Consider the following 20,081-nt stretch of genomic DNA (forward strand, 5'->3'; position numbering starts at 1 on the left):
AACCTAATTGAGCCTTGGGACTATTTTTTTCTTGAGCGGATGGTCAGGGGGCCAGAACATAATTACAAATAATCTGAAGACTGCAAATTGACCACAAGAAGTCCAAACATACAGTGCATTCGGAAAGTATTCAGACCCCTGGACTTTTCCCCCATTTTTGTTCCGTTACTACGTTATTCTAAAATGGATTAAAATGTTTTTTTTCCTCATCAATCTACACACAATACCCCATAATGGCAAAGCAAAAACAGGTTTTTAGACATTTTTGTAAATTTATAAAAAATAAAAAAGCGTAAATAATACATTTACATAAGTATTCAGACCCTTTACTCAGTACTGTGTTGAAGCACCTTTGGCAGCGATTACAGCCTCGAGTCTTCTTGGTTATGACATTACAGGCTTAGCACACCTGTATTTGGGGAGTTTCTCCCATTCTTCTTAGCAGATCCTCTCAAGCTCTGTCAGGTTGTATGGGGAACGTCGCTGCACAGCTATTTTCAGGTCTCTCCAGAGATGTTTGAGGTCCTGAGCGCTCTGGAGCAGGTTTTCATCAAGAATCTCTTTCCACTTTGTTCCATTCATCTTTCCCTCGATCCTGACTAGTCTCCCAGCCCCTGCTAGTGAAAAACATCCCCACAACATGATGCTGTCGCCACCATGCTTCACCGTAGGAATGTTGCCAGGTTTCCTCCAAACATGACACTTGGCATTCAGGCCAAAGAGTTCAATCTTGGTTTCATCAAAGCAGAGAATGTTGTTTATCATGGTCTGAGAGTCCTTTAAGTGCCGTTTGACAAACTCCAAGCAGGCCTCCGTGCCTTTTACTGAGAAGTAATTTCTGTCTGGCCGCTCTACCATAAAGGCCTGTCTGGTGGAGTGATGCAGAGATGGTTGTCCTTCTGGAAGGTCCTCCCATCTCCACAGAGGAACTCTGGAGCTCTGTCAGAGTGAACCTTGTGTTCTTGGTCACCTCCCTGACCAAGGCCCTTCTCCCCCGATTGTTCAGTTTCTTCCATTTAAGAATGACGGAGTCCACTGTGTTCTTTGGGCCCATCAATGCTGCAGACCTTTTTTGGTACCATTCCACAGATCTGTGCATCAACACAATCCTTTCTCTGAGCTCTATGGACAATTCCTTCGACCTCATGGCTTGGTTTTTGCTCTGACATGCAATGTCAACTGTGGGACCTTATATAGACAGGTGTGTGCCTTTCCAAATCATGTCCAATCAACTGAATTTACCACAGGTGGACTCCAATCAAGTTGAAGAAACATCAAGGATGATCAATAGAAACAGGATGTATTCAGACCCATAGCAAAGTATCTGAATACATACGCAAATAAAGGTATTTCTGTTTTTCATTCTTAATAAAAACCTGTTTTTGCTTTGTCATTATAGGGTATTGTGTGAAGATTGATGTACAGTGCCTTGCGAAAGTATTCGGCCCCCTTGAACTTTGCGACCTTTTGCCACATCTCAGGCTTCAAACATAAAGATATAAAACTGTATTTTTTTGTGAAGAATCAACAACAAGTGGGACACAATCATGAAGTGGAACGACATTTATTGGATATTTCAAACTTTTTCAACAAATCAAAAACTGAAAAATTGGGCGTGCAAAATTATTCAGCCCCTTTACTTTCAGTGCAGCAAACTCTCTCCAGAAGTTCAGTGAGGATCTCTGAATGATCCAATGTTGACCTAAATGACTAATGATGATAAATACAATCCACCTGTGTGTAATCAAGTCTCCGTATAAATGCACCTGCACTGTGATAGTCTCAGAGGTCCGTTAAAAGCGCAGAGAGCATCATGAAGAACAAGGAACACACCAGGCAGGTCCAAGATACTGTTGTGAAGAAGATTTCCCAAGCTTTAAACATCCCAAGGAGCACTGTGCAAGCGATAATATTGAAATGGAAGGAGTATCAGACCACTGCAAATCTACCAAGACCTGGCTGTCCATCTAAACTTTCAGCTCATACAAGGAGAAGACTGATCAGAGATGCAGCCAAGAGGCCCATGATCACTCTGGATGAACTGCAGAGATCTACAGCTGAGGTGGGAGACTCTGTCCATAGGACAACAATCAGTCATATATTGCACAAATCTGGCCTTTATGGAAGAGTGGCAAGAAGAAAGCCATAAAAAGTGTTGTTTAAAGTTTGCCACAAGCCACCTGGGAGACACACCAAACATGTGGAAGAAGGTGCTCTGGTCAGATGAAACCAAAATTGAACTTTTTGGCAACAATGCAAAACGTTATGTTTGGCGTAAAAGCAACACAGCTCATCACTCTGAACACACCATACCCACTGTCAAACATGGTGGTGGCAGCATCATGGTTTGGGCCTGCTTTTCTTCAGCAGGGACAGGGAAGATGGTTAAAATTGATGGGAAGATGGATGGAGCCAAATACAGGAACATTCTGGAAGAAAACCTGATGGAGTCTGCAAAAGACCTGAGACTGGGACGGAGATTTGTCTTCCAACAAGACAATGATCCAAAACATAAAGCAAAATCTACAATGGAATGGTTCAAAAATAAACATATCCAGGTGTTAGAATGGCCAAGTCAAAGTCCAGACCTGAATCCAATCGAGAATCTGTGGAAAGAACTGAAAACTGCTGTTCACAATTGCTCTCCATCCAACCTCACTGAGCTCGAGCTGTTTTGCAAGGAGGAATGGGAAAAAACATTTTTGATTTTGATTCTTCACAAAAAAAATACAGTTTTATATCTTTATGTTTGAAGCCTGAAATGTGGCAAAAGGTCGCAAAGTTCAAGGGGGCCAAATACTTTCGCAAGGCACTGTATATATTTTTTAAATCTATTTTAGAATAAGGCTGTAACGGAACAAATTGTGGAAAAAGGGAAGGGGTTGTACATAATACCTGGCTAAAACAATCATTTTAAACCTTGCTGACATTTGTATACGATATATCTCTCAATTATGCGTGGGAATAATTTGGAACAGATTTCCAAAATGTAAATCACTTGGAGCTGATTTGCTGGTTATTTTACAGTCGTATTTAAAAAATAAATAAATAAATCACACGCGGGCCGAATTAGGCTGCCAGTTTGTGAACCCTGTCCTACTGTCTCACGCAGCACATATAGAGTGAAAAGGTACCAAGTTCATCTGTCTGTCAGAAACGGTAGATGCTGGTAGATTTGTGAGCATGAGAGTTTGTATTCGATTTGTTGGGGCGTATGGGGAGCAGAGGGCTAAACTCTCCCCGGTCGCTATAAAGTCCCCACAGTTATATTCTCTCATATAGAATATTTGATGTTCACATCTTATTCTGTTAATTCTGTTCATGCTTAACCATGAACAATATCCGCAGGGTAAGCAAAATATATGAGGGCATTTAAGTGCGCACCCTTTCGGCACAGAAGCATTGATAATGCTCTTCAAAGCATCAAATCCTATTACAAGCACAAATACAGAACATTAGCTCATCACGTCACACTCGAATACATTCATGTACTGTGGGCCCATTATCACTAGACATTATCCACCGCAGGCTAGGAGCCAAACATAAATGACTCATTCAGACACATGATGATTCAAGATAGGATTTGTCCCGTTTGATCACATGGTCACAGTGTTGTCTCTTTCAGCCACAGACGCATTTCTTATCCTATTCAGATCTTGTTGAATGGTTTATATGGTGTTGTGAAACTGCAGTTTCATATGGACCCTGTGGGAGCTGGGTGAGGGCTTAGAGACTTACAGAGACCGTGGAACTGGGGGGGTTGGTTCCGTAGCCGGAGGAGGGGAGGGACGCCAAAGACCATCGTCTGCCTTCCGCTCTGGAGAAAAACAGACAGACATTGTTATGTTACCTTGTACATTTTTGCATGTCATATCAACTGCCTTATAACGCGTTACGTCTTCCCCGCACTACACTGAAAGCCTTGTTTTTTTCTATTACTCTGTTCTTCGTGATGTAATACGCATTCGGGGATTGTGTCATGTGTAATTACTATGCACTTGCAATGTACAGTCAGGTCCATAATTAATGGCACCCTTGATAAAGATGAGCAACCAAGACCGTATCAAATGAATAATACAAATCCTGAGCTATACTGTATGCTCAAAAAATGTGAGAAATTATATTATTCGATACTAATACAATTGCTCAGAGGAATAGATTACTTGTTAAACAATCTAAAGAAGATAGGGGTCAAAATTATTGGCGCCCATGTTTTCAATACTCCAGCACCCTCCCTTTGCGAGGATAACAACACTGAGCCTTCTTCTAAAATGTTTTATGAGTTTTGAGACCATGTTGGGAGGGGTCTTAGACCATTCCTCCATACAGAATCTTTCCAGATCCTTGATATCCTTCGTCTGTTCTTATGTACTGCCCTCTAATTCAAACCACAGGTTTTCAATGGGGCTCAACTCCGGAGACTGAGATGGCCATTGCAAAATGTTGACTTTGTGGTCAATTAACCATTTCTTTGTACTTGCTGGAAGAGCCACTAGCAGCCAACTGTCACCCTCCTGGCAGAGGCAACCAGGTTTTTGTCTAAAATGTCCTGGTACTTGGTAAAGTTCATGGTGCCGTTTCTAAAGTCCCCTGTATCGAGGACCTGTGTGGTTCTAGTACTGGTTCCAACAGACATTTTAACTTACGATTGATCTGTGGACACCGTATATCGAAATGGCTTGCATTGAGCGGTAGCCCTGGTTCCCACGGACTCATGAGTCTATCTCTTCCGCCTGTGTGACGTAGGATGCGAAATCTGACATCATTATAAAAGTCATCTAAAATAGATTTAAACAGAAAAAAACACATCCTGCATATGGTTCTGATTTTCTAACGCCAAACCCACCACTGGTGTGTGTGACCAAAGAGCTCTATTTTCATGTCATATGACCATAGCACCGGTTCCAATCCAAGTGGCAATGCAGTTTATCTCTGATGTTATGGCTATTTAGCTTTCACTGGTACTGTGGCCAGTGAATGGCACCATTGACCTTAATAGCTCAATATAGCTGCAACATAGCTACAATAACAGCTGCAATATAGCTCAGTGTTTATATGACCTATTTTACACAAGGTATTTTTTGCTGTTCTTTATCAAGGGTGTAAATAATTACGGGCCTGACTGTATCTGGGCTGATGAAGGACAAGGGGATGTGATCTTATCAGAAGAAGTGGTAACCAAATATAGAGGCGTGAAAGGAGAAAGGCACGAAGGACAATAGGATAAGAGAGAGACCTACCTGTCAGCACGAGCCATGTGGCTGAGGTCACGACAGCAGGAGAAGCAAGAGAGAGAATACGGGGGGGGGAACATGTGAAACTGTTACAGGTTAAGTTTGCATCTTTCCACAGTCTCAAGCTTAGATTGAACATGACTGCGATAGTGAGCCAACTGACCTGTGACATTTCATTTGACGAATGAAGTCAGACACGATTGGCTAATGTGTCAGCCTTCATTTGTCTAGCATGGGGAGAACAGGTTCAACATGAATTCAAAGAGCAAAAAAAAAAATGCTGTAGCACTTATTTGCTCTTTCTAAAAACCAGGGATACGGGCAAAGGAAATGATCAGGGGGCTGAAATTATAAAGGGTCTTATCACTTCAGTGCAGTTCCTTTTCAGCCCATATCAAATTTCCAGAGACATTGTGTAAAACCATATATTTTCCTATCAAATCTGGGTTTAAGAAAAATTGGTTATGCACATTTCTCTACATGTTGCATAACCAATAATGAGTTGCCATCAGGAATCGAAGCCAGGGTTGTGAATAAAGGGATGTTGAGTAACTGCGAACACACTGCTGGCCAAATGTGGTTTTAAAGAGGATCAAAATGAAAGCCGACTAAAAACAAATTGTTCCAGCTTAAAGGATTCAGCAACTCCTAGTTGAACGTTCTGACTTTTCCTGCCCGAAAACAGCTTCCTGATGGCAACAGCTGTCGACAGTCATCCAACATTGGGTACATCTTCTTAATGAGAAAACATTGGAATAAGACTGATTTAGTATAAAACCACCTCCCATTATTGGTTTCTGTGTGGAAACATGTCTGGATGTTTAAAAAATGTCTGATGTTTGCGGGTATCTGTTCGTATATGAAGTTCTCTTGTTTTTTATGTTCACCTGCCCAGGGACTGCAACACATCTTCTCACGTAAACTGAGACTAAAGTTTTTGATGTACATTGTCACCGCTCAATTAAACATAACAAATAAACATATTTTATAAATACAAAAAAAAACTAATTTATATTGAAATATCTTTTCACGCACGCACACACCTCATCTGAGTGAGGAAGAGGCTAACCTAGCAGGAAGGATGTGATCTCCACTATGACTCAACCAACCATCCAACCACAGCCTCCAACTCTCTGCTTTATTTACAGTGCATTCAGAAAGTATTCACACCCCTGGACTTTTTACACATGTTGTTGTGTCACAGCCTGAACTTAAAATGGATGACATTTAAATCTTGTGTCACTGGCCTACACACAATAACCCATAATGTCAATGGGGTACATTGTTTTGAGACATTTTTTACAAATGATTTAAAAATGAAAAGTTGAAATGTCTTGAGTCAATAAGTATTCAACCCCTTTGTTATGGAAAGCCTAAATAAGTTCAGGAGTAAACATGTGATAAGTCACATAATAAGTTGCATGGATTCACTCTGTGTGCAATAATAGTGTTTAACGTGATTTTTGCATGACTGTCATCTCTGTACCCCACACATACAGATAATTGTAAGGTCCCTCAGTCGAGCAGTGAATTTTAAACACAGATTAAACCACAAATACCAGGGAGTATTTCCAATGCCTCGCAAAGAAGTGGACATATTGGTAGATGGGTAAAAAAAATTGAATATCCCTTTGAGCATGAAGTTATTAATTACACTTTGGATGGTGTATCAATACACCTAGTCACTACAAAGATATAGGCTTCCTTCCTAACTCATTTGCCAGAGAGGAAGGGACTCTAATGGCTGTGATAGGAGAAAACTGAGGATGGATCAACAACATTGTAGTTACTCCACAATATTAACCTAATTGACAGAGAGAAAAGAAGGAAGCCTGTACAGAATAAAAAATATTGCAAAACATGCATCCCGTTTGTACCATTCTCCATATTTACAAGTATAGTGGTGGTTGCATCATGTTATGGGTATGCTTGTAATCGTTAAAGACTTGGGTAGTTTTTTGGCATAAAAAAGGGCCATAGATAGAAGAGGAAAATGGCCCTTAGAATTCGGACGAACACACACAAATAAACATCCAGAGAGCTTAAGTATAACCAGGTCCACATACTAAGGTTGAAAATTTTCCCGGTGTCATTCAAAAGCATTATAAAGCATATACAGTGCCTTCAGACCCCTTGACTTCTTCCACATTTTGTAATGTTACAGCCTTATTCTAAAATGGATTAAATAAAAAAATGTCCTCAGCAATCTACACACAACACCCCATAAAGACAAAGCAAAAACAGGATTTTATTTACATAAGTATTCAGACCCTTTTCTATGAGACTTGAAATTGAGCTCAGGTGCATCCTGTTTCCATTGATCATCCTTGAGCTGTTTCTCCAACATCATTGGAGTCTACCTGTGGTAAATTGAATTGATTGTACATAATATGGAAAGGCACACACCTGTCTATATAAGGTCCCACAGTTGACAGGGCATGACAGAGCAAAAACCAAGCCATGAGGTAGAAGGAATTGTCGGTAGAGCTCTGAGACAGGATTGTGTCCAGGCACAGATCTGGAGAAGGGTACCAAAAGATGTCTACAGCATTGAAGGTCCCCAAGAACACAGTGGCCTCCATCATTCTTAAATGGAAGAAGTTTGGAACCAACAAAACTCTTTCTTGAGCTGTTCGCCCAGCCAAACTGAGCAATCGGGGGAGAAGGGCCTTGGTCAGGGAGGTGACCAGGAACCCGATAGTCACTCTGACAGAGCTCTAGAGTTCCTCTGTGGAGATGGGAGAACCTTCCAAAAGGACAACCATCTCTGCAGCACTCCACCAATCAGGCCTTTATGGTAGAGTGGCTAGACGGAAGCCACTCCTCAGTAAAAGGCACATGACAGCCCGCTCTGAGTTTGTCAAAAGGCACCTAAAGACTCTCAGACAATGAGAAACAAGATTCTCTAGTCAGATGAAACCAAAATTGAGAGGATCTCCAGAGAAGAATGGGAGAAACTCCCCAAATACAGGTGTGCCAAACTTGTGGCGTCATTCCCAAGAAGACTCGAGGCTGTAATTGCTGTAAAAGGTGCTTCAACAAAGTACTGAGTAAAGGGTCTGAATAATTATGAAAATGTGATAATTCAGGTTTTTTTTGTTATAAATTGGCAAACATTTCTAAAAACCTGTTTTTGCTTTGTCATTATTGGGTAATGTGTGTACATTGAAGAGGGGGAAAAAAAACATTCAATCAATTTTAGAATAAGGCTGTGACATATTGTGGAAAAGGTCATGGGGTCTGAATACTTTCCAAATGCACTGTATGTCTGGATTTGATCAGCATGAAAATTCCAACCTGATGCTACCTGAGCCTGATGAGACATATATTAAATACATTTTATGAGCCCTACATTGGCGACATTTAATGAGCCCAAGTCCAAATGATTGTGCAGTTATCCAATACATTGCACATTTACTCATGACAGAAAGACAGAAAAGCCCATAGACGTAGCTAGCTATATGCTCTCTTGGGTAAATAAATGTAACTAGCTCCAGCAGGCTCATCTTTTTGAGTGTGAACTGTATTACTGTACTGTATTGTATTATATGGACTGGAATTACACACATTGTTCAAACCATGATAAAGCTGAAAAAACATCCGATTCTGGTGCACCAGAAAGTATATGCTAGAGAATTTGATTATAATTTTGAAATATAATAGGGCATATTTGTATAATCAGTAGGCTGACGAATATATTCCTTTCATATTTCCCCTAATGTTATTGGCCTACCTCCTCTTTCTCTCTCTACTGTTGCTTCATTCTTTCCTCACTTTCAACAGTTTCATTGTCCTCATCTTCATCATTCTAATGACATGCTTGAATAATATAGGATTAGAATTAAACGCAGATGGCTTTCACCTCTCTTCACAAAGATTGAATGGTTATGGGTCTGAATAAATAACTGCAATAGCCTACCGCCATCGCGTGTACGCTCTTCTTTCAAACTACCTGTGAGTTCTGTTGGCTGCTGTATTTTACGTTCAGCAAAAAAAGAGCTTGCGCCCCTCTTCAAATAGTCTATTGGTATAAGAAATGCTAAAAAAAAAAAGTTCTAGTCGAGATTTTCCTGCATGGGCCTCCAAGAGCTAAGGAGTGTTTTTTAAGGAGAGGCCAGCAGAGCACAGGTGCATGCGTATTGCGCAAGAAATGGAGGCTAAAAGTCAGAAGCTTACTATGCATAAACCATTAACTAGCTAAATGTAAGGCTAATACTGCATTGAATATATTACCTGAAAGAGGTAGGATAGGACAAATGCATACACTGTATAGGGCTACATAGAGCTGCTTCCTGTGCTTGGCCCCCTAATAAACGTCTCCGTTTCCACCGGATGTGTACCAAACTCACTAAAAGTGGCAGTAATAAAGCCTCTCTTGAAAAAGCCAAACCCAGAAAATATAAAAACAATTGGCCTATATCGAATCTACCGTTCCTCTCAAATTTTTGGGGAAAAGCTGTTGTGCAGCAACTCACTGCATTTCTGAAGACAAACAATGTATACGAAATGCTTCAGTCTGGTTTTAGACCCCATCATAGCACTGAGACTGCACTCGTGAAGGTGGTAAATTACCTTTTAATGGCGTCAGAACAAGGCTCTGCATCTGTCCTTATGCTCCTAGATCTTAGTGCTGCTTTTGATACCATCGATCACCACATTCTTTTGGAGAGATTGGAAACCCAAATTGGTCTACACGGACAAGTTCTGGTCTGGTTTAGATCTTATCTGTTGGAAAGATATCAGTTTGTCTCTGTGAATGGTTTGTCCAAATTTTATTTATTTATTTATTTCACCTTTATTTAACCAGGTAGGCAAGTTGAGAACAAGTTCTCATTTACAATTGCGACCTGCGATCAACTGTAAATTTCGGTGTTCCTCAAGGTTCCGTTTTAGGACCACTATTGTTTTCACTATATATTTTACCTCTTGGGGATGTAATTCGAAAACATAATGTTAACTTTCACTGCTATGCGGATGACACATGGCTGTACATTTCAATGAAACATGGCGAAGCCCCAAAATTGCCCTCACTAGAAGCCTGTGTTTCAGACATAAGGAAGTGGATGGCTGCAAACTTTCTACTTTTAAACTCGGACAAAACAGAGATGCTTGTTCTAGGTCCCAAGAAACAAAGAGATCTTCTGTTGAATCTGACAATTAATCTTAATGGTTGTACAGTCATCTCAAATAAAACTGTGAAGGACCTCGGCGTTACTCTGGACCCTGATCGCTCTTTTGATTAACATATCAACATTGTTTCAAGGACAGCTTTTTTCCATCTACGTAACATTTCAAAAATCAGAAACTTTCTGTCCAAAAATTATGCAGAAAAATGTATCCATGCTTTTGTCACTTCTAGGTTAGACTACTGCAATGCTCTACTTTCCGGCTACCCGGATAAAGCACTAAATAAACTTCAGTTAGTGCTAAATACGGCTGCTAGAAAGCTGACTAGAACCAAAAAATGTGATCATATTACTCCAGTGCTAGCCTCCCTACACTGGCTTCCTGTCAAGGCAAGGGCTGATTTCAAGGTTTTACTGCTAACCTACAAAGCATTACATGGGCTTGCTCCTACCTATCTCTGATTTGGTCCTACCGTACATACCTACACCTATACTACGGTCACAAGACGCAGGCCTCCTAATTGTTCCTAGAATTTCTAAGCAAACAGCTGGAGGCAGGGCTTTCTCCTATAGAGCTCCATTTTTATGGAATGGTCTGCCTACCCATGTGAGAGACGCAAACTCGGTCTCAACCTTTAAGTCTTTACTGAAGACTCATCTCTTCAGTGGGTCATATGATTGAGTGTAGTCTGGCCCAGGAGTGTGAAGGTGAACGGAAAGGCTCCGGAGCAACGTACCGCCCTTGCTGTCTCTGCCTGGCCAGTTCCCCTCTTTCCACTGGGATTCTCTGCCTCTAACCCTATTATGGGGCTGAGTCACTGGCTTACTGGTGCATGCTGTCCCGAGGAGGGGTGCGTCACCTGAGTGGGTTGAGTCACTGATGTGTTCTTCCTGTCTGGTTTGGCGCCCCCCTCGGGTTTGTACTGTGGGGGAGATCTTCGTGGGCTATACTTGGCCTTCTCTCAGGGTAGTAAGTTGGTGGTTGAAGATATCCCTCTAGTGTTGTGGGAGCTGTGCTTTGGCAAAGTGGGTGGGTTTACATCCTGCCTGGTTGGCCCTGTCCGGGGTTATCGTCGGACAGGGCCACAGTGTCTCCCGACCCCTCCTGTCTCAGTCTCCAGTATTTATACTGCAATAGTTTATGTGTGGGGGGGCTTGGGTCAGTCTGTTATATCTGGAGTATTTATCCTGTTTTATCCGGTGTCCTGTGTGAATTTAAGTATGCTCCCTCTAATTCTCTCTCTCTCTTTCTTCACCGGATGTGCTACCTTGTCCCGGACCTGCTGTTTTCGACTCTCTCTCTCTACCGCACCTGCTGTCTCAACCTCTGAATGATCGGCTATGAAAAGCCAACTGACATTTACTCCTGAGGTGCTGACCTGTTGCACCCTCTACAACCACTGTGATTATTATTATTTTACCCTGCTGGTCATCTATGAATGTTTGAACATCTTGGCCAATTACTGTTATAATCTCCACCTGGCACAGCCAGAAGAGGACTGGCCACCCCTCAGTCTGGTTCGTCTCTAGGCTTTTTCCTAGATTCCTGCCTTTCTAGCCACTGTGCTTCTACATCTGCATTGCTTACTGTTTGGGGTTTTAGGCTGGACATCTGTATAGCACTTTGTGACATCGGAGGATGTAAAAAGGGCTTCAGAAATACATTTGATTGATTGATTTCAATCTAGAATCTGGGATGTTGGCTATCAACAACAAGGCAACTCCTATGACTAATTGGGAATGGGATGCAAGCGTAGGATTGATCACCCTGTCGCTGGCCGCCTTTGGGGAGGGTGTATAGTGTGAAAGGCCGAAACACCCTAGGAACCAAAGGTACACTACTGACGATGCGCTCCCCAAATTTCACCAGGCTCACTGTTCATTAAATCTTGGAAGTGCTTGCACAAAGGATAGTAACATCTCATCCTGTGTTCTTGGAATCTGAATATCTGGACTTGTCCAGTGACTGCTGAGAAAGATCAGCTGACAACAGGGGAAAGTCCTTGTGGCGGCAAGGAGAGACGGCTGACAGGAGGGAATAGACCCCACTGGGACAGTGATGGGGGAGCTTCCCATTTCTGTAGTTTCCCATGCTTCGCAGTATGTTGGAAACACCCGCTTTAGCTACAGAAAGTCAACATACAAGAATACCTCTAGAGTCTGCAAGAGCGGGGGCGGAAGATGACTCATCGGCTGACAACATGGTAACGACTGGACCGGAAACGACTACGAGTAATGAGAGCACAGCACAAGAGAACACTACAGCAACTGTCACAAGTTCTGCTGCAACAGCGGGCCACAAACAGAAGCAGGTATGTGTCTGTGGTTGGAGGAAAGTTACATCACACCATGGGTTGAGGATCCACCAGGGGAAGAAGGGGTGTTTGGGTAAAGAGAGACAGCCTCACCCAAGGACGCTACACTTGGCGTCACAACCAAGTCCTTAAAAACCTTGCGTCCGCCCTGGAGGACAAGCGAGCTGCCACCAACTCCCTACCACCCCCAGCAGCATCACACCCCTTACGGACGAACTTTGTCCGCGAAGGGGCTAAACCACTGAAGAGCGGCTCTACTCCATTAGAGCGAGACCAGCTGCGCTTGGCCCGCGACTGGAAAATGCTAGCTGACATTGGCCGGCAACTTGTGTTTCCTCCGGAGATTGCAACCACCACCCTAAGACCTGACATGGTGCTCTGGTCCCGTTCGCTCAAGGTCTTCATCATTGAACTCACAGTACCCTGGGAGGACTCAGTAGATGAAGCTTATGAGCTGCCGAAGCACGGTATCATGGCTGGAACACAGAAATCCGACAAGTGGAGGTGGGCTGCAGAGGTTTTGTGGCAACATCTACAACCAGACTGCTTGGAGACCTGGGAATTAAGGGCCAGAGCCAGCGTTCGGCAATCAAAGCTGTATCGGAGGCGGCAGAAGGCAGCAGTCAGTGGCTCTGGGTGAAGAGGAAATACCCAGCTGGGCCCCGAAGTGAGAGGGCCAGGAGGTATGCGGTCAACAATGCTTGACTCAGGGAGGAGGACGCCCCTGCCATGCATAGTCCCATGGGATGTTGGCTATCAACAACAAGGCAACTCCTATGAGTAATCGGGAATGGGACGCAAGCGTAGGATTGATCACCCTGTCGCTGGCCGCCTTTGGGGAGGGTGTATAGTGTGAAAGGCAGGCAAACACCCTAGGAACCAAAGGTACACTACTGACCTCATTGCTCCCCAAATTTCACCAGGCTCACTGTTCATTAAATCTTGGAAGTGCTTGCACAAAGGATAGTAACATCTCATCCTGTGTTCTTGGAATCTGAATATCTGGACTTGTCCAGTGACTGCTGAGAAAGATCAGCTGACAACAGGGGAAAGTCCTTGTGGCGGCAAGGAGAGACGGCTGACAGGAGGGAATAGACCCCACTGGGACAGTGATGGGGAGCTTCCCATTTCTCCTAGTTTCCTAAAGCCATGCTTCGCAGTATGTTGGAAACACCCGCTTTAGCTACAGAAAGTCAACATACAAGAATACCTCTAGAGTCTGCAAGAGCCGGGGCGGAAGATGACTAATCGGCTGACAACACGGTAACGACTGGACCGCCCGAAACGACCCCTACTTCTCCAGTAATGAGAGCACAGCACAAGAGAACACTACCGCAGCAACTGTCACAAGTTCTGCTGCAACAGCGGGCCACAAACAGAAGCAGGTATGTGTCTGTGGTTGGAGGAAAGTTACATCACACCATGGGTTGAGGATCCACCAGGGGAAGAAGGGGTGTTTGGGTAAAGAGAGACAGCCTCACCCTAAGGATCGCTACACTTGGCGTCACAACCAAGTCCTTAAAAACCTTGCGTCCGCCCTGGAGGACAAGCGAGCTGCCACCAACTCCCTACCACCCCCAGCAGCATCACACCCCTTACGGACGAACTTTGTCCGCGAAGGGGCTAAACCACTGAAGAGCGGCTCTACTCCATTAGACCAGGTGGCGAGACCAGCTGCGCTATCCCGCGACTGGAAAATGCCACCTCAAGCTGACATTGGCAAGACGGCAACTTGTGTTTCCTCCGGAGATTGCAACCACCACCCCTAAGACCTGACATGGTGCTCTGGTCCCGTTCTCAACTAACATCAAGGTCTTCATCATTGAACTCACAGTACCCTGGGAGGACTCAGTAGATGAAGCTTATGAGCGAAAACATCTCCGCTATGCAGATCGAGCTGCTGGGCACGGTATCATGGCTGGAACACAGAAGTCCGACAAGTGGAGGTGGGCTGCAGAGGTTTTGTGGCAACATCTACAACCAGACTGCTTGGAGACCTGGGAATTAAGGGCCAGAGCCAGGCGTTCGGCAATCAAAGCACTGTATCGGAGGCGGCAGAAGGCAGCAGTCAGTGGCTCTGGGTGAAGAGGAAAAACCCCAGCTGGGCCCCGAAGTGAGAGGGCCAGGAGGTATACGGTCAACAATGCTTGACTCAGGGAGGATTTAGATGCCCCTGCCATGCATAGTCCCATGGGATGTTGGCTATCAACAACAAGGCAACTCCTATGACTAATCGGGAATGGGACGCAAGCGTAGGATTGATCACCCTGTCGCTGGCCGCCTTTGGGGAGGGTGTATAGTGTGAAAGTCCGAAACACCCTAGGAACCAAAGGTACACTACTGACGATGCGCTCCCCAAATTTCACCAGGCTCACTGTTCATTAACTCTTGAAAGTGCTTGCACAAATGATAGTAACATCTCATCCTGTGTTCTTGGAATCTGAATATCTGGACTTGGAATCTAGAACAGGATGATCTATTTTGGATGCAATATGAATGAAGTTGATGGAGAGAGAGAAAGACTGCGAGAGAGTGGTCGCGCATGCACTGAGTTACAGCAACAATATTCGAGTGATAGGTGGTTTTAAAACTCTGCAGCTGCAATGAAAAAAAGTATAATCTTTACAAGAGAAGCATATAACTTAACAGTTCAATTTCACGCCACCATGCTAGAGTCATATAAATAATGTATTATAATTTACTGGTGTCTCACAGTTATTTATTCCAGGAAAAGGGATTGGTTTTGGGCGGTAAATCCCAGTAAAATGTCGGCAACAGGGTTTCCGCCATTCAACCCTACCACATACCTGCGAGCAAATGGGAAGTTGAGGGAGGCACTGGTGGACACATTTCGGGGGCTGTCTATGGGACTGCTTGCAGCTGAAAAGAAACCAGGGATGAGTATCATCATTACAATGAATTAAGCTCGGATGAATAAGAATAGGTAATTATAGCAATTGAAACCCTATTCATATTTTGAATAAGGTCGAAGCAAACTGTATGGAGGCAAGTCTCAGGTACTGTAAGTAACTAGACTGAATAATATCTCAAATAGGTCTGGTTTATGGTGCCAAACATAGCAGCAGTTAGCATCAAAGGGCATTAATGGAGAGGAGGCTATGCGCCGTTGTTTGTCTTTGACAGTGCCTGGACCTTTGTGTACTCGAGACACAAGTGTTCATTAACATGGGAGCATTTTGCTACCAATTAATTCAACTGTAAACATAATGAATGGTTAAATTGTGCCCCCTAATCAGATAAGTCTCGACATGATAGAACTTGAAAGAGAATGTCTGCACATCTCTGGCATGTAGGGCCCTCGTGCAGAACTCTATTCATAGGGTGCACCTGCTTGACAACCAGAAGTGATACAGTGCCTTCAGAAAGTACTCATACCCCTGGACTTATTCCACATTTTGTTGTGTTACAGCCTGAATTCAAAAGTTATTACATATATTTTCTCTCACCCATCCACAGTATACACAATACCCCATAATGACAAAGTGAAAACATGTTCTTAGAAATGAAATACAGAAATCTCTCATTTACATAAATATTCACACCCCTGAGTCAATATATGTTACAGTAACCTTTGGCAGTGATTACAGCTGTGAGTATTCCTGGGTAAGTCTCCAAGACCACACCTGGATAGTACAATATTTGCACATTATTATTCTTCAAGTTCTGGTTGTTGACCATTGCTAGACAGGCATTTTCAAGTCTCGCCATAGATTTTCAAGCCGATTTAAGTCAAAACTGTAACTAGGCCACTCAGGAACATTCAATGGCATATTAGTAAGCAACTCCAGTGTATATTTGTCCTTGTGTTTTAGGTTATTGTCCTGCTGAAAGGTGAATTTGTCTCCCAGTTTCTGTTGGAAAGCAGACTAAACCAGGTTTTCCTCTAGGATTTTTCCAGTACTTAGCTCTATTCCATTTCTTTTTATCCTAAAAATCTCCCTAGTCCTTGTCGATGACAAGCATACACATAACATGATGCAGCCACCCCATGCTTGAAAATAATATGAGTAGTAATATTAACTCAGTGATGTGTTGTTGGATTTGCCACAAACATAACGCTTTGTATTCAGGACTCAAAGTTAATTTCTTTGCCACATGTTTTCCAGTTTTACTTTAGTGACTTATTGCAAACAAGAATATTTTTTATTCTGTACAGGCTTCCTTATTTTCACTCTGTCATTTAGGTTAGTATTGTGGAGTAAATACAATGTTGTTGATCCATCCTCAGTTTTCTCCTGACACAGCCTGTTTAAAACAACTGTTATAAAGTAACCATTGGCTTCATGGTGAAATCACTGAGCGGTTTCCTTACCCTCCGGCAACTGAGTTAGGCAGGGCACTTGTATCTTTGTAGTAACTCGGTGTACTGATACACCATCAAAAGTGTAATTAATAACTTCACCATGCCCATAGGGATATTCAATGTCTGCTTTTTTCCCCCAATAGGAATTGGAATTGGAAAACCTGGTCTTTGTGGTTGAATCTGTGTTTGAAATTCACTGCGTGACTTAAGGACCTTACAGATTATTGTATGTGGGGTACAGAAAATCATGTTAAACACTATTACCGCACACAGAGTGAGTCCATGCAGCTTATTATGTGACGTGTTAAGAAGAGTTTTACTCCTGAACCTAATTTAGGCCTGCCATAACGAAGGGGTTCGGTACTTATTGACTTCAATACTTATTGACTTCAATACTTATTGACTTCAATACTTATTGACTCAACATTTCAGCTTTAGATTTTTTAGTAATTTGTCAATGTCTGAAAACATAATTCCACTTTGCCATTATAGGGCATTGCGTGTAGGCCAGTGACACAAAATCTCAATCTAATCTATTTTAAATTCAGGCTGTACCACAACAAAATGTGGAAAAAGTCAAGGGGTGTGAATACTTTCTGAAGGCACTGTATACACTCCCATTGATTCAAATGCTAAAGGGAAACACAAAAACCCACCCTTTACTGAAGAGCCAACCTTTGTATTTTCTGACCAATAAGATGTATGTCTCCTCCTTTATTTTCTACAATCAGCACAGCATATATCTAAAAATGCTTTGAGGTCCCAATGATAGCGAGATAAATCCAAAATATTGATACTTGTACTTGCTATGTTGTAGTAGGACAGCCTACTCTAAAACATTCAAACGTGTCAACGGGTAGGAATAAGTCTACGTAGTGTACTTTAGGCTACATAAACAGGCTACATACATTGGAAACAAACTTCTGTTCCTGTGATGGTTCTTACCGGTGTGGACGGAGAGTGGGGAGAGAGGGCGTGACAGAGTGGGCGAAGGTGTCCCCAGGCCAAGACTCTTCCTGTTGCTGCTCCGGCAACTGTGGAACATAAACAGGAACAGAGATGTCAGTCACCAGCTACAAAACACTTCAGTCATCCATCTGGCAGTGCTTCAAAACACGAGTTAGTTCCGCCTTCAAATAGCAATAGGAATAGTTCAAGTGATGTCATGAAAATGTCTTTAAGCACAGCAAATACACCAGTCTAAGCTAGAGGGGGGGAAATATCATCAAAAACAGGCTTGTTTCTATTCTGGAAGGGGCGAAGATGCATTGCTTTCAATGTGAGTAATTGGCTATGTCTAGCAAGCAATGCAGCGATTTTTCTGCCACTAAAATCCTTGGTCGGGCCACCTAAGCATTTTTTGGGGTTGCCTAAGTCCAAACAGTGTAATAAACAAACGTTGTCTAAACTTAAACAACTAAAACAACATATAAAGTATGTAGAAAAGATAATGGACACATTATTTTACCATCTTTGAGAACTAAAAGCTAGACCGTCAGAATTGAAATTTCCAAAAACAACAGCATTATCTATGACATAATGCATATAATTGCAGGAAACTAACTTTTTAAACAGCAAAACATTCTTTCAAAACTTAAATATAACCAAAATCAACACCCATCAAATTATTGTAAGTGACTCCCATAGGTCATCCAGAACTAGGATGTTTTTGCACAGCATTGAGCAACCAAAAATTATAGGTGAACCAGGAATATTTATTCTGCATAGTGTCATTGTTTTGGATCCAACAAGGACTGTACTTAAGTCATTAATTATTGAATACATAATTATTTTGTTCCCTTTTTGTTATAACAGTATTACAGACTTAAACACGAATAACCTGTAGGCCTATTTGTTTTGCCTTCCCATAACTATATTGTAGCCAACGATACATATTCACAATCAGCACATTTTCTAAGCACTGACCACGTTTAGCTGAACGCTCTGAAACTAAAACAATGGGGATAAGACCGTGCGTGGCACCAATATCGAAACCAAATGGAGCCAATGAATGAGCGTCAACATCGGCTATGTTATCACTTACAAAGTAATGTTTTTATCTAGTGACATTGTTTCAGAATATGTGAAATGGACACAATGCAAGATGAGGTCAAGCATGTGTCCATCTGGATGGCCATCTGGACCATAGACAGGTTATTTCAGACTTGTCTGAGAACATCAGCAAGGCCAACACAAGAAAAGATCCTTTAAAAAAATAACACACAACACATTAAAAGGACCATAATTGTCTGCCGTTGAGCTTTGTTAGATAACTACATAAACCAGAACATTTCCTACCTACCTTTTTGATCGTTTTAGCATTGATCCTGTTACAAAATGAGACTTGTTGTGGGTTGGCACTGCGGTCCAGTAACTTGGATCCGACATGGTGGATGTTGTTTACAACGAAAAAGAACACACATTCCGATCCAAAATAAATGATTATTGAATCTCCTAGATGGTAGATACAGGACCCGAGGATGGAACCCACAAAACCACGGGTAGACCCTCCATCGCCGTGGCAGTATGTTATGTTCCCTGGACTAGCTAGTCAGCTTGGCTATCATTCAACCAGCTTTCAGCGCCACCTTCGCTTTATTTTGCCTCATATCCAAGCACCTAGGCCTACATCTTCTGCCTGGAAAGTGTTCCCGGTGGACATGGGCTACTCTCTCCGCTGCCAAAACTCCATCGCTGACTGATATAGCCTACTACCATAGACACATTAGACTTTTCACTAGTACTCTGTTCAGCACACGCGATGACGTCACTTCCCTGCGTTAATAAAGGAAACCTTTAAAATAAAAGTCGGCATTTCAAAACATTGCAAGGTGGTTACCTCTTTCAAAATATATTACATTTTTATTAATGTCGATTTTTATTGTGCTTATAAGCAAATGCAAGAAGGAATTTATGGGAAATGTTTTAAATATGTAAAACTTGAGACCACTATTGAAAAATACAATGCTCAGACTTGATTGTTGACAACATTGGGCTTAGCGCAAATTGTTTTGGGGTGCCTATGTAAAAGTGGGGTTGGGAGCACTCAGTAGGGTCTGTAGAATCTACATTGAACAAAAAT

General features: G+C 42.5%; 1 protein-coding gene across 1 annotated transcript in view; it reads right to left on the bottom strand.

Moving 5' to 3' along the window:
* LOC135512650 (microtubule-associated serine/threonine-protein kinase 3-like) overlaps positions 1 to 19,732 on the bottom strand; it is a 45,432-nt gene extending 25,700 nt beyond the window's left edge. The window contains 4 exon segments of the mRNA XM_064934890.1: positions 3,739 to 3,817; positions 15,483 to 15,555; positions 17,945 to 18,033; positions 19,302 to 19,732. Coding sequence (XP_064790962.1) covers positions 3,739 to 3,817; positions 15,483 to 15,555; positions 17,945 to 18,033; positions 19,302 to 19,387 — 327 coding nt within the window. The 5' untranslated portion in view covers positions 19,388 to 19,732.
* Between the last annotated feature and the right edge of the window lie 349 nt (positions 19,733 to 20,081).

This window comes from Oncorhynchus masou, chromosome 24 (genome assembly GCF_036934945.1).
Source record: "Oncorhynchus masou masou isolate Uvic2021 chromosome 24, UVic_Omas_1.1, whole genome shotgun sequence".
Classification (NCBI taxonomy): domain Eukaryota; kingdom Metazoa; phylum Chordata; class Actinopteri; order Salmoniformes; family Salmonidae; genus Oncorhynchus; species Oncorhynchus masou.